The sequence below is a fragment of the Lissotriton helveticus genome, chromosome 11, assembly GCF_964261635.1.
Source record: "Lissotriton helveticus chromosome 11, aLisHel1.1, whole genome shotgun sequence".
In the NCBI taxonomy this organism is placed as follows: domain Eukaryota; kingdom Metazoa; phylum Chordata; class Amphibia; order Caudata; family Salamandridae; genus Lissotriton; species Lissotriton helveticus.
The window spans coordinates 730,737,270-730,764,433 of record NC_136072.1 but is presented as its reverse complement, the minus strand read 5'-3'; the positions used below and the strand labels follow the sequence as shown (position 1 = coordinate 730,764,433).

The 27,164-nt window shown below is 44.5% G+C and overlaps 1 protein-coding gene across 1 annotated transcript in view; it reads right to left on the bottom strand.

Moving 5' to 3' along the window:
• PPP2R2A (protein phosphatase 2 regulatory subunit Balpha) overlaps positions 1 to 27,164 on the bottom strand; it is a 511,441-nt gene that overhangs the window by 308,230 nt on the left and 176,047 nt on the right. Inside the window, exon 3 of the mRNA XM_078666610.1 lies at positions 914 to 1,011. Coding sequence (XP_078522736.1) covers positions 914 to 1,011 — 98 coding nt within the window. The remainder of the gene's footprint in view (positions 1 to 913; positions 1,012 to 27,164) is intronic.

The window sequence follows — 27,164 nt, the reverse complement described above, 5'->3', positions numbered from 1 at the left end:
TGGACACTGGTCATTAACATGTTCCCCAGCTGCATGATGGCTTTACTGAAACTTATAGTATTTGGTATCAAACATCTTGTTTGAATAAATTTTTACTGCTGCCAGTACAAGATCTAGCATGACATGCCTCAGCAGACACATGTTTCGTCCCAGTCAACGGTCAATCCCTCATGGAACTCATTTGGTGAGCTCGCCAGATAACTTCCATGAGGGATTGTCCCGGGACAGTTACTCCACTGACAAAAAAATCACCCTTTATTATGTACTTTTGATGATTCATGTTCGGCATTATAAGAGAAATGTTCTCTGATCTCAGAATAATTAATATGCCTTGAGAAAGCCCTGGTCTCATTGACCACCTGGGGCGAAACACGTGTCGGCTGTTGCACCTTCAGAGCACACATGTAAATAATGTGTATAAACATACAAGGATCTAACAAAGTTTCTTAAAGACGACACACAGCATTGGTCTCTCTAATAAAAACATCAGATCTAATAAGGATACCCTTTGCATGTTCGAAACTATTACTATCCAAATAGGAGCACATGCTCAAACCCCTACTGCACAGTCACAGATATGAGGCTGGATAGGTCCAGCGCCTCGAGCAAAGTTCCTCTAAAAAGGATTATCAATTGATGAAGGATATTTCATCCAGTCCTAGGATTCCTGGACCTTCTTTACACCTTTAAACAAGAGGAAAAGGATCTATTCAGCTTATTTGTAATTCAAGCAGCAGGGTTATATGGATTGAACCATGCATTATTAGTTTAAAAAAAAGAGCAAGACTAACACAACCAAGCTCTAAACTGGCCAAATAGTAACATAGGGTTTCTTAATATGAACAAGAATGTCACATTCTGAACCTCCCACTGCCACTTTAAGATTTAAATTAAATCAGAATATATTACTCACCTCTTGCTCCTGCTGGAAAATGACAACTCTACCTCCCTTGTCTCCTGTCGCTAGTAATTCTCCAGAATGATTAAATTCTACTGTTGAGATAATATCAGCTGTAGGACAAAGAGAAAAACAGTGCTACCATAAATTATTAGAAAAACTAAATTCTGTAAAAAGGTAAAGAAAAAGTCCACATTTCATAGAGACCCAAGCAATTCAGAAAATATTTATTTTGTGAAATTTTAGTTACATCGCAACTATACCACTGTCCATTATTTAATCAATATTGTATTCATCAAAAGTAAATGGAAATCTAACATTTTAATTTCAATAGTCCATAGCTAGCTAGAACGTAAGCGCTTCAACAGCCTCTTCCTCCTGTAGACTGTGTTTAACAAAGCAAAAGATTGCTTCTAAAAGTCTAAATTGTCATGTACAAAATAATTTTCTCAAATATTTTTACCTACAACAAAACACTATAATCCAGTATTTAACTTAGTATTTCAAGAACATTTCCCTGTTTGAAGAAAAAAAAGAAGGAATATGATACTTACCAGTAGGCATCTGTTCTTGGCATGTAGGGCTGCTGACATGCATATCTGTGCATAGATCGCCGCCTAGTGTTGGGTCCGGATGATTGCACCTTGTTGTCCTGGAAGAGTCTTCAAAGTATCACGAGATAGGTGAATCCTCCCCTGGACTACAGTGCGCATGGGCATCTTCTCCATCCTCAGATTGTTTTTCACCATTGTGGCAGAGATGGAGATAGTAAAGTAAGAGATGGCCATGCAAAAGAAAATGCTGCAGCTGCGACAGGCACAGGGGAGGATATGAATGTCAGCAGCCCTACATGCCAAGAACAGATGCATGCTGGTAAGTGGCATATTCCGTTCGAGGCATGTGGGCTGCTGAATTCATATCTGTGCATAGACTGTAAAGCAGGATCTCCTCTAGCGGTGGTTACCTGTGCCAGCTGCAGCAGTTTGAAAGAGTGTTTTGAGGACAGCCTGGCCTACAGCAGCTTGCTGCTTTGCTTGTACGTCTATACAGTAGTGTTTTGTGAAAGTGTGTATGGTAGTCCATGTGGCTGCTCTACATATGTCTTCAAGAGGAATATTTCCTAGGAAAGCCATGGATGCCCCCATTTTTCGCGTAGAGTGTGCTCTTGGGGGGACAGTTAAAGTGTGTTTAGCTTTTTGATAACATATTTGAATGCATTTAACTATCCATCTGGCTATTCCTGACTTTGATATGGGATTTCCTTTATGTTGTGGTGAAAAAGCAACAAATAATTGCTTTGTTTTTCTAAAAGATTTCGTTCTGTCCACATAATAAAGCAGAGCTCTCTTTACATCCAGTGTGTGTAGGGCTCTTTCCGCTACTGACTGTGGATTCTGGAAGAACACTGGCAGTTCTATTGATTGATTAATATGAAAATTGGATATGACTTTTGGCATAAACTTAGGGTTTGTTCTAAGAACTACCCTGTTAGCATGTACCTGCATGAAGGGTTCTTGAATAGTTAGTGCTTGTAACTCGCTAACTCACCTAAGTGAGGTAATAGCAATCAAGAATGCCACCTGCCACGTTAGAAATTGCAGTTCGCTTGAATGTAGAGGTTCAAAAGGAGGACCCATAAGTCTGGTAAGTACTATATTTAGGTTCCAGACTGGGGAAGGTGGGTGTCTTGGAGGAATCGCCCTTTTAAGGCCCTCCATAAAAGCCTTGATTACTTGGACTCTAAACAGTGAAAGGTGTTGCCTGTTTTGAAGGTATGCTGTTATAGCAGCGTGGTGTAGTCTTATTTAAGAGTATGCTAGGTTGCATCTTTGAAGATGCAGGAGGTAACATATAATGTTTTGTATGGAAGCATCTAATGGGTTGATTTGGTTATTGTTGCAGTAAATAACAAATCTTTTCCATTTAGCTGCATAGCATGCTCTAGTAGTTGGTTGTGTTGCCTCCTTAATGATGATCATGCAGTCTGGAGGCAAGTTAAGGTGTCCAAATTCCAAGACTTCAGGAGCCAGATCGCTAGGTTCATCTGATTTGGATCTGTGTGTCTGATTTCTCCATGGTTCGGAGTTAGAAGGTGGGGTGCGAGGCGCAGCCTTTGATGAGGAACTACTGAAGGTTCTAGGAACGTTGAGTACCATGGCTGTCTTGCCCATGTGGAAGCAACTAGGATCAGTGCGAGTGACTGTTGCCGCAGTTTGCGTGCCACCAGCGGAATCAGTGGTGCTGGGGGAAAAGCGTACGCAAATCTGCCGGACCAGTTCATCCATATCGCATTGCCTTGTGACAACGGATGTAGGGACCTGGCGGAAAAATACTGGCATTTTGAGTTTTCGTTTGTGGCAAACAGGTCTATCTCTGGATGCCCCCACTGGCTGAAGAATGGCTGGAGAACTTGGGGGTGAATTTCCCACTCATGTAGTTGCTGGCTGTGTCTGCTGAGCAGGTCCGCTATTTGGTTGTCTTTCCCTGGGAGGTGTTCTGCCAGGAAAAAGATGTCTTTTGGAATTGCCCACTTCCATATGCTCTGTGCCAAGTGGGACAGCTGTGGAGAGTGTGTTCCTCCCTGTTTCTGGATATAGTACATTGCGGTCATGTTGTCCGTCCAGATCAACACAGTCTTGCTGTAGAAGTATTTTGTAAATGCTTTCAGGGCTAGGAATATCGCTAGCAACTCTAGTTGGTTGATATGCAGTTTCTTTTGTTTGATTGTCCAGAGCCCTTGTACTGTGTATTGAAGGAGGTGGGCTCCCCAGCCTGTCAGTGATGCATCCGCTGTTAGTACTAATTGTGGAACCGGCTCTTGGAACAGTCGCCCCTTGGAAAGGTTTTGTGGGTTCCACCACTGCAGAGAGTTGTGAGCGCGACTGTCTACCAACACTAGGTCTTTTAGTTGTCCATGAGCTTGGTTCCACTGCCGTGCTAGGCATTCTTGCAATGGACGCATTTGAAGTCTGGCATGGGTGTCAATGAATATGCAGGAGGCCATCATGCCTATGAGCTGGCAGAGAGTGTTGTGGCTGAAATTTGCGAATGAAAATCTGCATGCTGGCTATCCTTGCTGTGTTTGGATATGCTTTTGCCACTGAGGCATCTATAGTGGCTCCGAGATATTGTGTGGGGCACGGTTGTAGATGCGATTTCGGGTAGTTTATCGGAAAGCCTAGGCTGTGTAGCAGCTGAAGTGTCTGAGACGTGTCTCTTGCACACTGTTCGTACGATTTTGCTTGTATTAGCCAATCGTCTAGGTATGGGAAACTAATGCACCCATTGATTTTGCAGTTTGTGTCTTTCTTCATTTTTATCTAAAATGGTGTCTACTGCAGGGCCAAAAAGGAAGTCTTGGTTGACTGGCTGGTTAAGAATGGTGGACTGCACCTCATTCTTAAAGCCCGAAATACGCAGCCATGCGTGTCGTCGTAGTAAAACGTTAGTGTTAATAGACCTGGCTGCAATGTCGGCTGCGTCAAGCGCACATTTGATGGAGGCGTTTGTAATAAATTTTCCCTTTTGTATGAGATCATTAGCTTGGGCTTTAAAAGGCTCAGGCAGGTGTTGCATTAAGCCTTCAAGCTGATCATAGTGTGCCCTGTCGTAACGAGCTAGCAGAGCTTGTGTATAAGCAATTCTCCATGAATTGGAGGCCTGTGATGCTACCCTTTTACCAGAGGCCTCTAGTATTTTGGACTCTGTCAGGAGAAGGAGCCTCCCCTGTCATTTGAGAGTTGGCCCTTTTGCGGGCATTAGCCACTACTAGTGAGTCTAAAGGTAACTGACCTCTGATATAGGTAGGGTCTGTAGGGGCTGCTCTATATTTCTTTTCAATCCTGGGATTGATTACGCATGCTCTGTCTGTATCTTTAAATATATCAGGCGCGTGTTTTAACACCCCCTTTAGCATAGGCAGTGTTCTTACATTTTTCTCTGAAGTAGGGAAAGTGTCAAATAAGAAGTCTTTGTCTATAGGGTCATTGTGCAGGTCTACGTTGTGGTACTGCGCTGCCCTTTCTATCAGTTGGTTGAAGACAATAGTGTAGTCAGTGGGTGACGGCTTTGTTGGGTAGGAGGGGACATCAGGGATGGGATGCGTGTCATATGGGTCAGTTGGCTCTTCCCATGGTTCATTTTGGGGGTTAGGATCCTGTGGATAATAATAATCATGCTGAGGATCTTCCCCTGCGTCGCCCTCATTGTCCCTATGGTGAGAAGGAGAGTAAGGAGCAAAAGGAGTAGTAGGCATAGTGGGATAGAAAGGAATGAAGGGTCTAGAGGGAGAAGTCCCAAAAGTCCTTTTTGTTCAGAGGAATGGGGGAAAGTCTGTGTCCAGTGGTCTCTTCTTCCTGCGTAGGATTGCGACTTTACCTGTCTCAGGATTAATATATATTTTTGCCTGGTCGTCTGATGGATCCGGATGGAAGAGTTCTTCTTCCACTGTCCGTGGTTGTGTCCTTGTCTTTTTTGGCGTAGTCTGTTTTGGATCGATTATCGCCTTTGGGTCGATATCCCCTTCTGTATCGACGACCTTTGGTGCCTTTTTGGCCTTTTTCAGCTCGGACCCTGTCTTCGGGTAGACGAGTGATTTCGGATCGACCGGGTTGTTCGGTTCGACACGCTTCTTGTGCTCAACAGGTTTTTTCGGTTGACTGTCCTTTGCCGAGTCGATGGTTTGTTTTGATTCGACCGGTCTTTTTGGAGCACTTGACTTTGGTTCGATAGCCTTCTCCCGCTGGGTTACAGGCTTCGATGCAGCACCCTTTACGTCGGCGACCTTCTTTGGTTCGGCGACTTTAGGCTCGACGGCCTTCTTTGGATCGGCGCCCTTTGGGTCAACAGCCTTCTTCAGCTCGACGCCTTTAGGCTGTACGGTCTTTTTCGGTTAGACACCCTTCGGGTCGATGACCTTCTTATGTTCGAGAACCTTCTTTGGGATCACGTTACTTGGTCCTGGGGTCTCTGAAGGGTTTATCTTTGGTTTCGGAGCAGAGCCGGACGGCAGGACTGGCGAATGTTTCTTCGGATCTTGGCTAAGGCCTTTTGGCGATGCCTCGACCGGAGCATTCGGTAAGGGGCTAATCGTTGTCGGTGGCAGTGTACTCACGATTTGCCCCGGTGGGATCTCGTCGCCGGAGTCCGAGTAGTCCTCGACAGTGACTATCTCTAGGTCCGAATCTGGAGCTTCTGGTAGTTCTTGGTCATCATCGAAGATGTTGTCTGGTTCCGGTGCCTGTCGCTGCATCTCTTGTCTAGCGGCCCGTCGAATCCGGATGGTCTTCTTAGACCAGAATTGGGCACAGGCCGGGCAGGTTTCTTCCTTATGGTCTGGTGATAGGCACTTGTTGCATACTGAGTGTTTGTCAGTATGCGGGAACTTGGAGTGGCATTGTGGGCACCTTTTGAACGGGCTCCTTTCCATCGACAGCAGGCCCATATGGCGTCGAAAAGGCCCAACGCCCCGCGTCGACGACCGGTTCGAGATGGAAAGTTCGATCGAGTTAATAATTACCGAGCGAGAACAATACCGTCGAAGGCCTTTTGGCCCTTAGTAAAGTTTTGTTTTCGATTCCGAAGTTGGAGCATAGGAATAACATCCGAATCCAATGGCGCAAAAAAACAATCTGAGGATGGAGAAGATGCCTATGCGCACTGTAGTCCAGGGGAGGAGTCACCTATCTCGTGATACTTCGAAGACTCTTCCAGCACAACAAGGTGCAATCATCCGGACCCAACACTAGGCGGCGATCTATGCACAGATATGAATTCAGCATCCCACATGCCTCTAACAACACGGTTTTCAAGCGGAGTGCCCTCAATATAGCCACCCCCCCTGCCCCCCAAAAAATAAAACAATCGGTATGATGTGAAATACTAGCCTATATTTCCACCAAGGGTTCTGGGGACATCAATAGTAATTGTTTAATCATATTACAATGAGTCGAGTTTGCTGTAAAATCTGACAATACATTCAGAAGACCGGTCTAAAGATGTTCCATTATTAGGTCGAGCCTAGCAGCACATGCGCTGTCTACGAGGCATGATGTATCTCCTCAAGGGACATTACACTCCTGACTCCCCTTTAGCTCCTTTGTGTGCCTATCTAAATTCCCTTCCTTAAAGTGGCTAATTGTTGCATTTGTCCCTCCCTCTGTCTATTTTGGTACGTGTTTGCACTTCTGTTTGACTGCTTTCAGAATAAAATCCTTGTTCATTACCTTAGCCGCGCATTCAATTTAATGCCCATTTAATGTTATTTTTCTAATGTTTTACCATCATAAGCACAGTGCTTAACGCACTTGCATTTTCCAACAAATCGCATGTGTAAACAAACTTTTTGTTGCACAGCGCCTGCTTCACGGACGGGTGCACGCTTAATTTTTTTTAAAGTTTTACCATCGCGCCTGTCAAGTTTCAACTTGACTGCAGCCACAGTTTCCTTGTCTCCTTGTAGTTGCCCATCTATTTTCATTGTTGCCCGCCCCACCAACCCTGCTTCCATGCTCCTCATAACGTGCATGTTCCATCTGTATATGCCCATGTAAGACACTAGTGTGCACTGCATGCCTATGGCATCTTCTTGCACCATCACTTTAAAGTTAAATCGGGTTGCTTACCTGTCTCCTATTCATTCATCCTCCCCAAAGTATAGCTCTCACAACATGCTTGTGGGCAAGTTACACACAAGGAGTTTACTGCCACAGCATATCATATAAGCTTTTTGCGAGTGAGAAACTTTCTCTTCTTATGGAAGCATCATCTTATGACAGTAAAGTCACTGGGCTGCACAGCGCTTGAGGGATCAAACTGATTAGACGCCAACTCTCCAGGGTTGGACAGTTTTTTTCCCATTGGTTTAAGAATCCCAGCATGCATGCCTTGTAGAGTATAAACCAGAGGTTTCTTCCATTACCTGTTGCCTGTTGGCAACTGTTCACTCAATCGGCTGGTCCTGCTGTCATGTCCCCATCCCTTGGCGTCCCCCTTCCCGGCAGGAAAGCCTTTCACTGAGAAAAAAACTAATCTTTAAGTGCAGGGGATGGGAGGGGTAAACAACATGTTGCAGCCGTTTAGGTTGTTTTTTCATAAAATGCCCCCTCTTCGTTTGAATGCAGAAGGGGAGCAGCAGAGATTAAGTGGAGTGGGCAGCCAGTGGGGCGGAAGTGTGATACTACAGCGACCTCCTCCTTACTGACCTGCAACCTCAGAAGCTAACCCCTCCTTCTGCCCAACCCTCACCTCTTCCTGGGGTGATGCGAGATGTAGGCACTCTCCTGCTTGTAAACAAACTAATTTGTATTTTCCCACAGTAATATTATGCAGGGTGTCTCAGTGCTTGAGTAACAAATATACTTGATGAGCCGGGCATCTTATCTTGCAGAATTTTGTTTAGTTGGGAGACCGCTCTTAAGCGCATTGCCTCGGACTAGACTACCTAGCACACACAATAGAGGCCGGGGGGTGTGGATGGCTGTTTCATCCATGCTCATGTCTTATCCTTGCTTGTGGAGATACAAGGACGAAACCTTAAAGGGGCACACGACCACTACCGGCACTAGCTCCTACAGGCTGGATGCTGTTCTGACCACTCTCCTGCACGACAAAATACCATTGTAAAAGTTATTGGTGGTTGAGGATTGTATCCAATTTGTAACGCAAGGATCATTTTCATTTCAAACTGAAAAGCTCACTTTCAGAGAAGATAGTGTAAGCAGGCCTTTTCAAAAGCATTAGTACAAACTACAAACATGATATCTACAAATCAAATGTGCTAACAGACTTGCATTGCTGTAAATACTAGTGTTTTTGATTACTATTTCTCCAAATAAGTTAATTTCTCAAAGGAAGGCTTTGAAGGTCTACTAGGATTCAAAACAATAACTTGCAGGTTCTACACAGGTCACAGCAGCAAGGGCTGAACCTACCACACTATTTTATAAAAGCAATGAGGTTGTTAGAAAATCACTTTTCTGTCTTTGTTGCACTGTATTTTGCAGCTGCACTTTCCCCAAGCACAAGATCATAATTACATCATGGTGCTAATTCTGTTTCCGATACAATTACCATCCCTCATTCGGTTATTGCTTGTATTCATAGGCTGTTCAATATTCAGTCACACATTGAATGTTATAGTGCTGTTGACTTGTAAGTCTGTCTGTGCCTTAAAAAAACCAATGTGTCCATAAATGTTTCCTGAGGCAAGCATGTATTCCTGAATCACACTGAATGAACCAATGTGTAGTAATAGTATAGCTCTTCAGTCCCTGGCAGCACATCACAGAGGGTAGCTTACTGCATGGCTAAACACTTATAAGGTCGCAACGGTGAGACCTACTGGCTATGCCATCTAACAATTTATTTAAAAACGCACAGACGTTCAAACAAGCTGTGGCACTCCACAATAATAAACTATATAAACTCTATAATACTATACTCCAATAACAATCTAATCCACTATATACCACTCCACAGCACTATACTCGTCTGCCATTCAAAAATACTACTCCATTGTAATCCACCACACAACACTACGCAACTTCATCTATACACTACATATCACTTTACTCCACTATATTCTAAAACACTATACTCCTACACTATATAACAAGGTACTCCTCTCTACCACATTGTACTCTACAACACTCTACACAACACTCTCTACACTACTAAAAAATACTCTACACCACTACTCACTATAAAACACTAAACATTATACTCCATTCTATTCCTAAAGTCCACTCTACAATCCTATACTCCCTCCATAACACTTCGCAACACTTTAAGTTACTTCATAACACTACTCATCACTCCTATCCAAGACCGCCTCTAAACTCCACTATACGCCGAGACCTGTTGGCATTGCCAATGCTAGTTATTAATCCCGGGCAGCCAGTGACCACTAAAGGCAAACCTGATATCCGCATAGTAAAAATGCTAAACACACTACATGAGAGCATCATTCAATACAACACACCACTTTACTCTTCTGAGCTTTGCTCCGGCAAGCGTTTCCTGTGGCAGTAGTACGAAAATGTTGGAAAAGAGTTTACCAAGAACTTTCCGAGAATCCAAGGAGTATAGCAATATAAGCATGATGGAGAAAGCTAGTCGGTAAACAGTGTTTACCGTCCATAAAATACATGTTATTTGAAAAGAAGTAAAATAAGGTAAAGACCAGTCTGCCGCACTTCTAACAGTCTAAAAACTCCTTTCTAGATCCATAATACCCTTGTCCCCATTTCCCATAGCACTGTATGAGCTTGCCCAGGCCACACAAGGTTAGTTCATACTGCCTAGAAAAGCATCCTAGAGTCTAATTGACTATGCAAAGAAATAAATTTAGAAAATGAAAAAGTTGCAATTTTTTAATAAATACTTAGAAATGAACAACATTGTCCCACAACACTGCTTGACAATCCACTGTCTACACTCCAAGTAAACTAGGGCAATAGCATTTCAGTATCAAGTTACAACAGAACATGTTTGAGCAGGTCCTTACCAACAGAAGACAGCAAGTCCTTGCTTCAAGCTTCCGACAGCCACTACTCCTCGTGCAGGCAGTTACTGTTACACACTTACAAAGAGTCCCTGTTCCATTCGGACTATCACTACTCAGTGCAGACACCATGACCATGCTCAATAATCAGAGCTCTAATACCAGTCTAGGCAGACACTGAGCATCTACTCCAGGCTAACAGTGAGCACCAGTTTGAAGATAACCATGTAAAAGCTCAAGAGGACAATCAAGTCTAGGAGTGATAATTGTAGTAACATAGGAATAAACCAGAATCCGTAGAACGGGATCTTGTTAACGACTCTCCTCCTGTATAAGACAGATTCCCAGGCACTAGGCAGACCATGCAATGCCCACATGTTTCAAAATATATTTCCGTCTGGTGGAGGGAATTTTAGAGTCATGAACCTCTATTCCTGGGAAAAAACACGCTTTTGAGTTGCCTGACTAAACAAGACAGTGACCATTTTTCTGCGAGGCAATCCTAAAACAGGCATACTATATTATAGCCTGCCATTAAAATAAAGGCTTTAAATTAGTCACCAGAAGTAATAGACCAGAAGAATGAGAAGCAACTGTTTGAAAATAGATTGGTTGCAAAGGTACGCCAAGCCAGATAGCTGTTCAATAAAGGCTTATGCTAGCGTATTACAGATCCTTATACAAGAACACTTGATTACATTTTTGCCTGAGCATTACCCACTTCAGAGGCACAATCTCTAGTTCAGGAAGGAAGCAAGCTTCAGTGGCTAGAGTACACAGCTTGCTCTATTGCTATAACATATCAGTCTGTTCCAAAAAGAATGACTTTGATGAGTGATCTAGTTTGCAATCTAAAATGTAAACAATGGGGGATTTTACTTTTTCCAAGTGTACAAATGAATAGACCGTACGAATGAATAGACCTAGAAAATGAATGTCGATTTAGACGACTGAACACTAAAAGGCATTACAGCCATTTTGGCAGTTCTTTTGACCACTAAGAAATTTCATTAAAGGGGGTGAAAATTGTAATACCTCAGCAACCACTACATTTATTCAGTGGCACTTGTGCTTCCTCAGTAGTGTCATCTGAAGAACGGTCAACCTAGTTTGAGCAGCAATCATTTTTTCAGCTTTCCATTGTCTAATTTTGTAATAGAGAGCATATTTACATTCCTGTACCTTTGGTTCTTTAAAGAATGAATCATTTTGATACAGACACTGTTAACGTGGCTTTCACTAGGGACAGAGAGGCGAGTAGAGGACAACGCCCTTCCTTCCTTGTCAAACTAAAGGGCTGTACCTGCGTTCCATATTGGAATTTCAACAGCACATTTAGAAGTTCATCCATTATACTGGTCACTGAAAAAGCAAATTTCCTTGAAATCCCTAGAACTGGAAGAAGCACATTTTAAAATGCGAGTACTACAAGTAATCACAAGCACCTTCAGGTAAAAATATCGGGTGAAGTCTTAAAATCAGAGAAATGGATGTTGACCAAACGCTTGACTTTCTTTACTATCCACGTAAGAAAGCTTACCTCTCAGTTTTTCTCTTACTCCGTAACTACCTGATCACTGTACAACAGGGGCCAGAACTTGTTAGTTAAGATGCTTGTTCATCGCTCAAAAGAAAATGTTATTTCTGTCACCTGTCTCAAAAGGTTAGATTTTGGGCTATGCGAGCCAAAATTGCCAAAATCTTTAAGTGGATATTAGTGAGGACAGTAATATTTATACCGGTCTCCAAAATGCAATCAGTGGTTCAAAGGTCAAGATGTGCACATTCTCTCCAATGGCCTGACTGGTTGACAGAGTAAGAAACCCTTGTCGATGGTCTTTCCATTGTAGGATATGTGGTTATTAGATTCACTATTGGGTTTAAAACAAAATGTAGGAAAGCCAAGAACAAGGTCAGTGGACCACAATGTAATACACATCTAAAAATGCGTTGGAGCTAACAGCAAATTCAGCCCCAAGACTGCTTAGACCTGTATTCAGCGGGATTTCACACTACCCTACACACAACCCACCAGATGCAACCCCTAGTCCACTGAAGAAGGACCTGTGTGGATCCAGGCTCTGGAAAACAAAATTCTTCCAATAGCGTAGCTGGCTACATGAGTTCTGAACTTTGACACTGCTCTTTTCTGCCGTGGTGAAAAGGTACAAGCTTTAAATCCGAGGAATGGGAAACCGATATTGGAGTAATATTTAAATGGACTGATTAAAATAATGTAGTTGCTTATTCTCCAACTGCACAGTAAACTGGAAATAATATAGGCTACAGATTACAGAAGCCATAAATATCACCAAAGCATTAACCTCCACAAGGCAGATGCGATAGCTAGTGTTTGTGTAAATGTAAATAGCACTTCATTTTCTACTGATCTTGGTAGCAATTTTAGATGCAAAATACAAAGAAATGCAAAACAAAAGCAGATAGTTGAAATCAAGAATATTGGGAAAGTAAAACGTTAGTTACCTACAACCAATTTTTTTGTGGTTTGTCATATTGTACATTCACATACTGTGCACTATCCTGCCAACTATGGATGGATTCTAATATTACAAATTGTTTACTTCATGAATGTAACTTTAGAAATCAATAAGGACTCATGATCAAGTAGCTGAAACCAACAATACCTTAGCACACAGACTCCATCTCAGATTATAGAATTTGAGTCTGACACCCCAATAGGCATTGCCACGTCTTGTGTGTGCAAATACAACAGGCAATGCTTTAAACCCTCCCCCACTTTCCACCCACAGAAAAGAGGGGGTGCATTTGAATCTACACAACCTTAAAAGGAGGGGACAATGCTTTTGTAGGTGTAGTAAATGTTTTTAAAACTGTTCGTCCCATGTAATTGCAATGCAGGTAACAGGTAATGCACTTTTTAATGGGATGAACGAACATCTATTCTCACGCCTGCAGATTGTGCAAAACCAGGCGGCTAAACTCGTTCTTAACAAAAGTAAGCGCGACTCAGCATCAGAGTGCCTAAACAAACTCCACTGGCTCCCAATGCGTCAGAGGGCTGCCTTCAAGTTACTTAGTCATGCCCACAAGACCCTACATGGAACTGGCCCTTCGATACTGCAAGGAAGGATCGAATTTTACAAACCTAACAGAACTCTGCGATCCTGCCAATCTGCATTGGCAAAACCTAAACGCATCCATAAGGTCAGAACAGGTGGACGTTCCTTCTCCTATCTAGCAGCTTAGAGATGGAACGAGCTTCCCTCCAAGCTAAGACACACCTCCAATTACCTTCAGTTCAGAAGGGATCTTAAAACGTATCTCTACACTAAACCATAAATCCCAGCTGTCACTCCAGTAGCTTTTCTGGCTCTTAGCGCCGTGATATCCTTCGGGATGATTGATGCGCTTTATAAAAACCGGAAAATAAATAAATAATTTCTTTAAAACAAAAATGTCAAAACAGTTCCATTTTATTAATGAATGAGCAGATAACCATGTTGCTACATTACAAAAGATCCAAACAAGCACTGGCAAAGCCAAAAGGTCTGGCATTGCCCAACAGCTTTTCGGGATTTCTTGCTTCGTCATGGTTTTTGCAAAACGGTATTGTTTGGCAAGCTACTTGGTGTTAGAAAATGTAACAACAAACATTGACTAAGGGCAAAAAGGTTTAGGGTCTCAAAATATCAAACATTAGTATAGTATTTTCTGGCACTTAAGGGAACTACTTTGTGTGTGGATGTGCTCACTGTGAAAGGGAAGCATGCTGTAACACATAGCGAAGACAGCCAATGGCTAAAGTGGCCTGACTCATTCGAGTGGATTATAGAAAAATGTGAATGACAACAGACAAATGGATGAAGTGTAGCAGAAAACCCCTATAACGAATTATGCCACACAATTTTAGTTTAAATCAAAAGGTCTTGTTTAACAGATCTAAAAAATAAAAAAAGTCAATTCTTCTGCCATTGACCGCCCGCCTCTTGCCTTGGAGAAGGAAGCAAAGAAAGCAAAAAGGAAAGAAGGAGAAAAAAGCAATAAGATAACAAGGAAAGAAAGGAAGATAAAGAAAGACAAAAGAACAAAAGGAAGGAATGAACGCTGGAAAGGGAAAAAAAAGGATGTAAAGGAAAGTAAGAATAGAACAAAGACAGATGGAAGAAATAGGAAACACGATGAAAAGGAGGAAGTAAAGAAATAAAGCAGGAAGAAAGAAATAAAGAAAGGAAATACACAAAAAGTCTTACAAGTGCTGCAAATTAAACATGATAAAAGCTGATTTTCTTCCTGGACAAAGTTTTTAAAATAACTTTAGTATTGGCACATGCAACGTGTTATTGTAATAATTAATTTTATTAATTGAACAATTTTTCAAATACATGTAATATTTCCCCACACAATGTTTCATTTATTAAACTTTCACTGGTGAAATTGAGTCCAGAATAACCATCTTCCTAAGAATTGTACACTTATTATCCAAGCTTTCGGTTTGTGCACCGCATGCATAGTAAAAAGAGCAGGGATGTGGAATTCCTATAGCCCGACGCACAGGACATATTGTTTGGGGTCAAGGGCAACAAGTTTTTATGTGTATTTTGTCCTTGGAAGAAGTAGGCCCAACCACCTGCAGCACAAACCCTTTGGCTGCCAGTTTGCAGTATCACGTTATGGATCAGGGAATGGCACTGTCCGCAGTTAAGATAATATTTGTGTTCATATGTTAATGCTGATCCAACTTTTATTTATGGTTCATTAATTTAAATCCTTTAATATTAGGACGAGCACTCTAACTGTTGTAAGCTCTGACTGCACTACTGACAGTGATTCCAGTTTAAAAATGTGTACACATGTTTTTAAAGTTTACCAATGTGCTGCTATGTACAATGCTCCCAGAATGCTCTCTGATTTGATGCAAATATTTGAAGAAGCTTGAAAGCAAGATTGATGGTACGGTGCTTTCAAAATAAAATGTTCATAAAAAAATCAAATAAGGAAAAAGCATTTTGCTAAACTACTGTGAAAGTTCAGGTACGCTCTTTTTGCAGCATCATTTAGTGACGTGTTGATGCATGCTAGTATTTTCCAAAAATATTCATAATTGGAAATCAGTGTAACCAGTTTTAATAAGAGTATGGGAAACAAAAATAAACAAGCATTAGCATAGACAGTAGGTCTGAAATTGGTCAGCTTTTTAGTTTGTCAATGTGTGACTTGTTTTGGCATGGTTTTTGTAAAATCTTATTGGTGTGGAAGCTGCCAGGCCCTCACCATTATAACAAAAAATAGTTTTTTGGTTTAAAAATTATCAAGTCCTCGTGTGTTGACTGGAGCACAGCTTCATGGACTGCAGCTATGGGTTCATATAACTGTGGCTAATCCTTAATTTAACCATCAACCTAGTGAAGTAACCAGCTATGTGGAACAGAATCATAAGAAATTTCAAAAAGGGACCTGCAAAGCTGCTAAAAGCTGTCCGCTGTCTGAAAACCATCAACTGTGTGCCTTCTCTCACACTTCTTCATTCATCACATTAAGTGCTGTGTCCTATAGCACAGTAACAGCACCTTTGTGATTATCACGTTCAACACAGAAACACTATACACATAGGATCAAAACAAAGACAACACGCTTCTGGCCACACCCCCCACATGGTGTAGCGTGCTACCCATGTAAGGAAGCACTTTAGGGTACTAAGTGTACAAATACGTGTACATTTTGCCATACATCAAAATACAAGTTAACGGCTGCACGTTAAAAACTTAACTGTAATTCACAAGGACAATAAGAAAGACTCTGCATTGCAAAGGACAACATTCCAGATATGAAGCTGATAATTTTCAGGTTGCTCCGAAAAATAATGGTTTACTCCAATCTGTGGTTTGTTTTCGCCCCCATATGTGTTGCTAACATGTCATTCATTGTCAGGCATACTGCTCGAAACGTATCACAGCCACACCCCCAAACAAACTTGAAGGAAATCAATAGAGAAATAATGAGCAATAAAAAAAAACAGCCACTAGCAGAGCACCCACTACTCAGACAACATAATTTGCAATCTTTAGCTAGTCAACACTCTGGAGGGACATTGGGTGCCTATAGAGGGAAAAGCCAGTTAAAGAAATGTGTGACATGGCAACGTCAACATGTGGGGAGGATACTATGAATCATAACATGTCAGCATTCAGAAAAGCAGGGGGGAGATGCTTCTTACAAAGGAAGGCAAGACCCATCACAATATATTCAGCAGGAACAAAAAATTGCCAAACGACAGAACCAGTGGAGTATGTGAACAATAAACTGCTCATTCTAGCAAATTCGCTAGACCGAGGAGACACAGAAGTTAATCCTTGCTACCATTCAAAATAACACAGGCTGCACAGTGCCAAAGGATAACAGAAATCAGTTTCATTCGATAACGGCACAATGTGATGCATGTTGATTTTTTAGACCTGGTAGATATTTTCGAAAAACCTCTGGAACTCGAAGCTGGTGCTAGGGATTCACCCTATCTGGGTCCCAGTGCAGTGTGGCAACCCTGAGAGACGGCAGCAGCGCCAACACGGTAGTAAGGTGATGAAATGTAGCGAGGTGGCAACAATCTCCCTTGAAAACCGATTCTATTACAGGACCGGAGGCTTCGGATTATGCTTCTCTTTCTTATATTTGCCACTCACAGCAGCCAATGAAAAACGTTTTGTATGCAATAAAAACTACATTTCCCATGATGCTTGAACATACATCACATCCTGTATAGCCCCATAAGAGCTGCTGCATCCTGTGTCTCCTCCTCTTTCTTTGCTGCTCACGCAGCCAGTTAAGTGCTCTCTACTTTATGATATGATTAATTTCTTTGAGGTTACTGCCAGTAGTTTTGCGCTCATTGCGCACTGTATTACATGCCTTGCGTTTAGTTCGCTTGATGTTGCAATGCTTTGCGCTTATATCGCGCTATGTTTCATGCTTGTGGCGTGATTGTGGTTTGTGGGAGCTGGAAGCGCACGTGTTACGTGCAGCCATGGTGCTTAGCGAACGGCACTCCCTAAGTTCAAGACTGCTTGCTGGCAGCGCTCTGGATATACCACAGTATCGATGTTGTCCTCAAATTGCAAAGGGTCCTAGGGGTATGTGTTGGTGATTTACGCTGCATTTCCATGCTTTTCTTGCGTTAGCGCTCGCGGGCGCCATGGGTTGTTTTTACCGCCTTGGAGGGCGGAGCGGCTCCCGCTGGGAGCAGCGTACTCCTGGACGCTTTTATTTGTTAAATGGCCTGCGGGCATTACCGCGTTCTTGCAGGGGCTGTGTGCGGCGCCCGGATGTGGCGCCTCCTCCTGCAGCGGAGTCTGTCACTTTACCGCTGCATCTCCGCAGAGCCTCAGGGCTCGCCTCGATAAAGGCAGGCGCGCGTCGCCTCCTTGCCACGTTCTGGGACTGTGGGTACGGTGATGTTTCCTCTACGCGGGGGGCCCCCCTTTTGAAAGGCGCTCTGTGCTCCCGCTGATCAGCACATGCCGCGCTTCCCTGCCGGGGTCTTCAGGTTTGATCAGCTTCGTGTGGATCGGTCTACACGTGGCCTCGGGGCAAGGCTGCTGCCTTTGATTTCCATGGTGCAGGGTTCGATCCCGGGTGCCCCGAGTCATGTCCGTTTTTTCTATAATGTTATAATTTGTGTTTTCTCACAATTCCAGTTTACTATTCTCCTGGGATATGTTTCACTGTTTATACTGGACGGCAGTATGCGCTTGGCAGTTTTTTGGTAGCGCTGATGCAACTTTCAATGGCTCCTGCGGGAGTGGTGAGGTCGCTCTGCTTATGCCGGCGAGATTAATCCTCATGAGGGGCCTAGACTGCCGCAAACTGAATCAAACACTCCTCCTGGAGCTGGAATTCGGCGCTAGAGTGCGCCATGATGTATTAGGTGAATGTGTTTGTGTTTTGATTTGTTGCTCCTGGATTACATTCCAACGGTGCTCTTTTACACGTTGCGTAAGTTTCCGGTCACTTCCATGGGGTTGTTTGAATTATTGCGCGGTCACGCGCTTTCTCCGCCAAAGGCTTTCCCTAGTAGCCGAGTGCGGTTATGGAGTCATAACGCTCCGGTGTGCGTAACCCATTTGGGCACAATTTTGGGCTTACTTTGGGCACTTTGGCCTACGCACGTCGCAGGCGTCCCTTGTTTGTTTGTTTGAGGTCTCAGTGCCTCCTGCTTACCTGGGCAGATTCCTGGTAGCCGCCAGGCTTTAACAATTGGCTGGCCCTCGGAGTGCGCACACGCTCTTTGTATTTTCCGAAGACTCCCGACGCCCTCTGGGCTGGTATAATGACTACAGCTTTGCTGAGGAGCCGATGCATTATTCATTTCTCTGTTTTAGTGTGCACAGGGTTGGCTCCCCCTCGACTCCTCCATTGCACTGTGCCTTGCACTTCATATATATAGAACACAGATGTCCCTTGAGGATGATGTTGGAATATATGTATGTATATATATATATTTCTATATTGGAGGATGACAACTACTGATAGGAGCACGAGAGCCTCCTGAACGGATTATGTTGACACCCAGGTTCTTCCCGTTCTTGTGTGGTCAACAGGGCCTCATGTATGACGTTACCTACCTCGGGGTGACAGGGCTTGATTGACGCCCATTTTGTTCTGCTACCACAATACCTTCAGCATGCGTTCGTTTTTGTCTATTTACTTATTTTTACGTTGTTAGTTATTGTCTTTATTTCTTTTCCATAGTGTTTCCGCAGTTCCTGGCATATAGCGTTCAGGAGAGAGTCTGGTTCTCTCCTTCCCGGCAAGGGCAGTTGTTCCGATGGTGGGACTAATGGTTGATGCGAGGGATAGGCTATCCCTCCTCAGTTCCCTCTTACCGTCCGAGTGCCGTGTTGTGCTCTCTCAGGTTCATTGGTTACTTAGAGGTATGGTTGATCTATCGTGGCAGGCCTTGGCCTCACAGTTCCAGACATCGGCGGATTGATGTGTTGGGATTGCTCGGTTATAACCTTCATGCATTTGGGCCTTTAATTTAGGTTCCGAGTTTATCTCACTCCTATGCGACTCAGTGGCTTTATCCCCACTTTACAATGCGAGGATGAATTTCCGATGGTATTAGTACGAGAGTTTCCCTTTGGGTGGATGCCTCGGTAGTGGTGTGTTGGGCACCGTCATGCAGTCTGTTTTTCCGACCCCTCCAGTTATTCGGGCTCTTTGTCGTGCACGCCTCTGGTGGCTTACTGTTCAGCATGCACCATGTCTCGACTGCGAGTACGATCAGCGGATATGGGCATATAGGTCATCTTCATAGTGGACTAATTCCAGGACTCAGGTCGTCTTGCCGACGATTTTCATATTCAGATTGTTGTGGTATAACTCCTTAACCTACATGGCAGAAAAGGTTGGTTCCATCTGGTTTCCTGGTATTTCTGACGACTGGTCGCATCTTTCGTGCAAGGAGGACTCCATTTTGGAATCCCAATGCCCCTGGGTCGGCGGAGGACGGCTCGTTCTCCCGCCTTTTTCTTGCAATTTTTCTCCTTTTTCTAATGTAGTGACACTCAGGTAAATCAAGGCAGATGCCTTATGGTTCACCAGAGAGCTACGGCCCGCAGATTCATCGTTGCCATTTAGTAGGCGGGTCCGGGTTGACACATGGCAATGTGGTACGAACAGTTTTCCCTAGGTGTATGTATTCAGACTTTGCTTTATTGCGATCAAGTTTCCGGTATCTACATTACTTTCTTGGTTCTCGAACGCGTTCTTTTCGTATTTCTGGGACCTTTCATTCCCTGCAGCCGTTTCGGCGATAGAGGGTCGCTTGTGAATATGTCCGCCATTGGCGGCTTTGTGAGGACTGATTTCTTCTGGTGGATTACTTTCCAAATATGTACGGGGACTTCAGTAACGTTCTCCTTATAACGTCCATTTGGCCGTTTTCCTGCGGCTCTTCTCGGTTCAGGGCAGGTTGCTGACCTTGCGTCGGGTTTCTTTCCAATTCTTTTGGTGGCCTGCGTTTACAAACGGGACGTTTACTATTGTCAGGCTGTGTTACGAAGTATTCCACCTTCGGGGGTTCCTATGGCGAGGCAAGCCCGCGTTTTACAGGTATAGTATGTACTATTAATTGCCCTGTCGGCGAGGTCTGACATGCATGTGGTCAGGGCCTTGTCACACGACTTTGCACTTTATGGGTGTTTCTTCCGATGCCTCATGGCTTACAACGATGGTTCTCGGAATTACCATCTGATATGATTTTTCGACTATATGTTCATATGATTGTTGATGATTGTTATCATTTTCTATGTGAGTACGAGGCTATTACAGCCGATGGTTGAGGGCCTTTGGCCGGAATGGGTGTTAGACCAATGGTGATACGCAGTTTGCTCAAGTACAATACTTATCATTCTTGTTTGGATAATTCTCATTGTTGTGCAAGTTTTAACTTTTCTGATGGAGTTTCTCAGACTCTATTTAAACTGTATTATGTACCGGTGGGAGATTTAAGACTGTAGTTGTGTTACTAAGCGTTAAACTAGCATAATCCGAAGCCTCCGGTCCTGTAATAGAATCAAAAATTAGCTAGCATTCGCGCCAAGAATTTTCAATTCTATTAAGGACACGGAGGCGAGGATTATCCCACCCGGTTTATTACAGTATTGGTAATAATTACCCACCCGAATGTACTTGATATTCTGTATCAGCAGAAGTTACGGGTTTTTCCTGTCTCATTCCTTTCAGCTTCGAGTAAAGAAGAAGGAGCAGGTGTTCTTCTGGCTTAAAAGACGTGATTCGTCCAGTTGACGATGGTTCGCCATGTTGAAGGATGTTTCTTGAGATTCATATCCGTGAAAAGGACTGGATTTATTAATGTTTGTTCTCCATGTTGAAGGATGTTTATTGTGACTCATATTCCGTAAAATGGACTGGATTTATTAATGTGTGGACTGTATATGTTCGAGCAAAGAAAGAGGAGGAGACACAGGATGCAGCAGCTCTTATGGGGCTATACAGGATGTGATGTATGTACAAGCATCATGGGAAATGTAGTTTTTATTGCATACAAAACGTTTTTCATTGGCTGCTGTGAGTGGCAAATATAAGAAAGAGAAGCATAATCCTCGCCTCCGTGTCCTTAATAGAATTGAAAATTCTTGGCGCGAATGCTAGCTAATTTTTGATACATGACTTCCTTCTAGCATGCAGCGATGTAATAAACCAAATTTACATATCAGCAAACAGTACACTAGGAAACAGAGAACAGTAAATATATTTTGTCTTACCAAAATGCACAAGAGAGAAAAAGTTAACACAAGTTCCAGATAAAATCTAAAACAGGTGCGGAGGCGTATGAAACGTCCCGCCAGTACTGGCCGTTTAGCTTATAATAAGTTGCACTTCGGCGAATGTAGTTTTGCTTTTAGAACATGGTTAAACAAAAAACAGCATGCAACGAACTGCAAGGACAAGTTGAAGGCGTCACATGTGCATTGCTGGTATCCATAAACACGTACACAACGCATTACATTAAACCTCTGTAAACATTACGATTTTACGTACAAACGTTAATGCGAAACTACAAGACCCAAGGTACAATGCACTGTTGGCTAATATGACATTAGCTAAAGTTGTCAACAATATGGGACGTTTGATATCTATATCTATTTTGACACATTTACAACACATCCACTTCCAAAGCGGTCAGCACCATATGGTGTCCGTACTCAGTTGGTTCTCAGATGATATTTCAGCCTGTGTTTTGTAATCTTTAAGACATTTCTTGACTTGTGCGCAGGTACCTGGCATACACACATTTGCGGTCTACTAGAGAGAAGAATGATCCGAGTTTGAATCCTGGCGTCGCTAGTTTGAGTGACCCTGGGCAGAGCATGGTTTCGCTGTGCCACAACGGTCTTATCTGTAAATATGGGAGCTTATTTACAACACCCTTGCACCGCCGGTGCGTCACTTTTCCCTACATTAAAAGTGGCGCACAAGGGGTTTGTAAATAAGAGGGAAGGGGGCAGTCCACTGTAGAACCGCCCCAGCCCCTGTCTGACACCCCTCTTTAAAGTGGGGCACAAACTGACTGAATCGCCTGAGTGCCGCAGGGGATGCGGGCTGCCGGGGTCATTAATGCATATTCTTTGGGAGTGCCGGGAGGTCCGGGAGTTCTGGAACCGTATACATGCAAAGATGAGTGAAGTGTGGGAGCTGCGAGTTGATCCCGAGGCACGGCGATGTCTGCTAAATGTGTGGGAACCCACGGACCTGCCGACTCATGGTAGGGTGTGGGTGACTCTAGCGTATGCGATTGCCAAACGCAACATTGCGCAGCTTTGGGGGGCGGCTCGGGCACCCAGGGTTGGGAAATGGATGGACGATCTTGATTGGTGTATGTTTCGTGAGAAATCTGTGTATGTCTCTAGGGGGCGACCCCGAAAATGGGTCATGATATGGAGCACATGTAATGCATATCGTGGAGATATCTGTGAACACCCTGCACTGGAGCCCATAACTGTGGACCTGGAGAGATCTTAGGCCTTGTTTTTCTACTATCTGTCAAGTATTGTATAACGCCTAGAAGTCAATGTTGGAACTTTGCGATTGTGGTCTCTGCTTTTCGGTCACTGTTTATATGTGTTTTGTTTTCAATAAAAAGAATTAAAAAAAATAATAAAGTGGCGCACAAGAGGCACAAGGTCAGGGGCTTGTAAATAAGCCCCGTGGGGTTCACCTGCACCCTAGGTTTGCGCTTTGTAGATAAAACGCACATTACGTGAAGAAATAAAATTGAGATTTATTTGGAACCGGGCAGTATATAAATAAAGCAAGCACTAAGCCAATAATGTCTGCAAATACTGAAGATGAACAGTAAAGGATGTAATATGCCAACGGAACACTGATGTAAGGCGTTAAAACGTAATCTGTGTGATGTCATGATCGGTTTTCTTACAAAAAGAGTTTTATAAAAGAAAGCAAAAAGTACAACATATTAAAACAAGCGCGGCGCACGGATGCTCCGCTCTCTCTCTGCTTTGGGCGATAGGGTCAGCGCGGTCCCGAAAGCGAAAGAGTATCGCGCCAGAGCTTGTCTTTATGGGGCCATGTGTTTGAAACTCATGGCCCCATAAAGATAAGAAAACGTTTACGATGCACAGAAAGCAGGAGAGCCCGTCCAAGTAGTCTGTCCCAAAAAGCCAAAGGGAGGCAACCTAAAACCCTCCTTTTCAATGGGAAGCCAGAATTTAACAAACGCTGACGCTACCCAATAAAAATGAGGGGCGCGCCTCAAGTCCCCTTCTCCAAACTTAGCTGATTTCTATAAGTCTCGAGGAGAGGAGCGCATGCGCTGTCCAAAGCCAGCCGAGACCCAAAAAATAGCCAAAAAGCCATGGTGGCTCCTTTTCCAAGTCTCGAATGTGCCTATAGAATGTCAGTGAGCTGCCTTTTTGTGCAAGCATTACAAACTCTGAATGAATCACACAAACCACTCTACTATGCTGCTTTTTAGGTCTCGCCTGGCGTTGCAGCGAGCAGATTTCAGAAGGGGACTTGAAACCCCGCCCCACATTTCCATGGCCTGGCGTCACTGTTTATGCTAAACGGTGGACTGACATTGGAAATGAGGTCTTTTTGTTTCCGCCCTTTCGCCTTTTTGTCCGGCCCATCCTGACTGTCTCATCTGCCTTGCAGCGGTTTATTTTTGCATCGCGCGTGATGCAAAAAGAAACACGGCTGAATGAAAACAGATGGCCCCCTGCCTACCCGCAATGGCGAGCGCTTGTTAGGACAGGCACTGACTGGATAATCGGCATGTATTTGTTTAATGTGGTCATGACCTGGGCAATTTCCAGGCAAGGTGCCACTACTGCGGGCTTCACGCTACCCCTCCCCCTTTCACTTTTTGAGTCCGTACTTTCCTCTGTGCACAGGGTGCGGGTGAAGGGATCTCTAGGAGGTGCCGGGTAGTGCTGCAGAGACCCGCGGAGTCCTGCAGATGCAGTGTGCACGATCCACTTCCTGGAGCCGCACTCTGCCCGGGGCTGGAGACTGCACTGCTCTCTAGATGCCTGCGCGCTGGAGCCTCTCTGCAAGTAACAGGCTGATGGGAGTTGCAGAGCCGTTTTGAGGAGTTGATTCCTAGGCTGGGGCGCTCTGCTTTCGGCCACCGCCAGCTGGAGCTGATAGGACAGTATCCAGGGGCTTTCTGGAGCCATCGGGTGGGCTGTGGATCGGATCTCGAGAGGGCTGTGGGTCAGGTTCTTGCAGAACTTCTTACGTCCCCTTGCGAAGCGCTGGAGTATCGGAGATTGTAGGTGCAAGAGGGGCGGGCGTTGAAAAGAGGGGGCACAATAGAGATGGAATTGCAAATTTCTGCTCTCTAATCTGGACACTGACCCCATCTTCAGAGAGGCGCCCCACATCGATTGGCCGGAAGATACACAGTATCGACAGATAGGCAGAAAGAGACCAAGACAGCAGATTTCCAGGGTGGACGGTACCAGTCAAGAGAACGCGGTGCACATACAGCTGGGCACCGGAGTCGGACCCTTGACAGGTGCCCGCTCCTGCCCCAGGACACCCGTGGTTTAACGCCTGATGCTCGGATGAGTATGGCCAACGGCACAGGACGGGGACAGGAGACACCGCTGCTCAATGCCAGGATTATAGCAAATGTTAAACCCCATTTACGGGGCAGATTCCCTTTTCTCTACAGATGGCATCAGGTGGGAGGGAAGCCCTGAGGTCGGCAGCGCTCGAATGCCCAGGTAGGCACCTACTTTACGATGGTGTTTTCTGCTGAACGCCGGCATAGATCTGAGATTAACTTTAATCTGAATATATAACTCACATTACTCACTCGCTGCAGATGCATTGACCAATAAACTGTGTTTGATAACCTGCCATCCAGCCACACATGTAAATTCTATCTGTTTCAGGCCGTGGCCCATTTCTTCTCTTCCCTGTGGCTGGAGACTGTTCATGTACCTTACCAAGGCTTTCCTTTCCCATCTTGTGATCTCATCATATACGAGCCTAAGAAACACTGGAGGGTTCCGGGGTTTGTACTCTCCAACTGGAGAGCCCTGACCAACGTGACAGGAGAACTTTCTGCCCCTTGGGAACCTTCCTCTCTGCAAAGCGCCGTGAGGAGACTATGGTGCCGCCGATGCTAGTTGCAAATTCCCCCGAAACAAGCGTTATGTTTTAAAAGGTAAAGTGACCCATAGGGTAGTTATGTGGTACCCTTGTTTGCCGGTAGGGCCGGGGACTTAACGCAATAAGACTCTCTCCCACTCTGTCCAATAGATAGTGCTGTTGAATGTATGCACGTCCCTGCTGGGTGCGCATGTTGACGTATGCCGTGGCTAGTGACGCCTTGCTGGTCTTAAAGAACGATGGAAGGCGCTCGCCTTTCAAGTACACTCTTTGCTTATCTTAGGTTAGTCCAGTTCCAGTGGCGCAGCTCGCTGTATAAGACGTACTTCTCCCTTTCTCTTTAAACATCATAAACTCCGTCCCTTCTCACATCCTTCGTGTGAGATTTAATTTCCCCCCTTCCAATGACGTCTGCTCTCTCCAACACTGCTCACACATTGCTTCCTCCATGCCTAGGGCGTCTGCAATCTCCCCCTCCCGCAAGAGCACCGAATGGATAATCGGCATGTATTTGTTTAATGTGGTCATGACTTGTGCACTTTCTACGTAAGGCGCCGCTGCTGCGGGCTTCACGCTACCCCTCCCCTCTTCACTTTCTGAGACCGAACTTTCCTGCTCTCTTATTTTCAGAATGCCGGTACCCCCATTGCTCTTTTCATGCTGTGCTTAGTTTTGTCCCTGCCTAGACTCCCTATACAGTGCTCGACTCTAGGCTAGCTGGCCGGCTGCTCTCTTTAGCTCGCTCCATAAGACGTACTTCTCCCTTTCTCTCTAAACATCATAAACTCCGTCCCTTTTCACATCCTCCGTGTGAGATTTGCACACGGGGTGGAAAAGCTTCATATAGGTGGAGTGAGGCTGGCTGCCTGGGTAAGTACTGCCCTCTGTTCATGTGTGGAGGCCCCGCCTCCTTTCATGGGCACCTAGCCCCTGCCAGCGGCTTGTTTCCCCTACTCTGAGGCTCGGTTTTCCCCAGTGTTACACAATGATGTTCAGGCTCTTTTTGTGTTCATGTCTGCTGTTTCTCCCCCTTGCTCTTGCAATTAAGCCTCCTTCCTTTGTGTTGCAGCCTGTATCCCCTTTTCTTGTGTTTCATCCAGTCTCTAATATTGTCTTATGCTTCAGCCTGAGTCTCTTTCCCTTGTGCTTCAGCCCGGCCCGTGTTTCCCTTTCCCTTGTGCTTCAGCCCGTGTGTCTCTTTCCCTTGTGCTTCGGGCCGAGTCTCTTTCCCTTGTGCTTCGGCCAGAGTCTTTTTCCTTTGTGCTTCGCCAGAGTCTCTTTCCCTTGTGCTTCGCCAGAGTCTCTTTCCCTTGTGCTTCGGCCAGAGTCTTTCCCTTGTGCTTCGGCCTGTCTCTTTCCCTTGTGCCTTTTGCTTCAGTCTCTTTCCCTTGTGCCTTTTGCTTCAGTCTCTTTCCCTTGTGCTTCAGCCCGTGTCTTTCCCTTGTGCTTCAGCCCGTGTCTTTCCCTTGTGCTTCAGCCCGTGTCTTTCCCTTGTGCTTCAGTCTCTTTCCCTTGTGCTTCAGCCTTGGTCTCGCTTTCCCTTGTGCTTCAGCCCGTGTCTCTTTCCCTTGTGCTTCAGCCCGTGTCTCTTTCCCTTGTGCTTCAGCCCGTGTGTCTTTC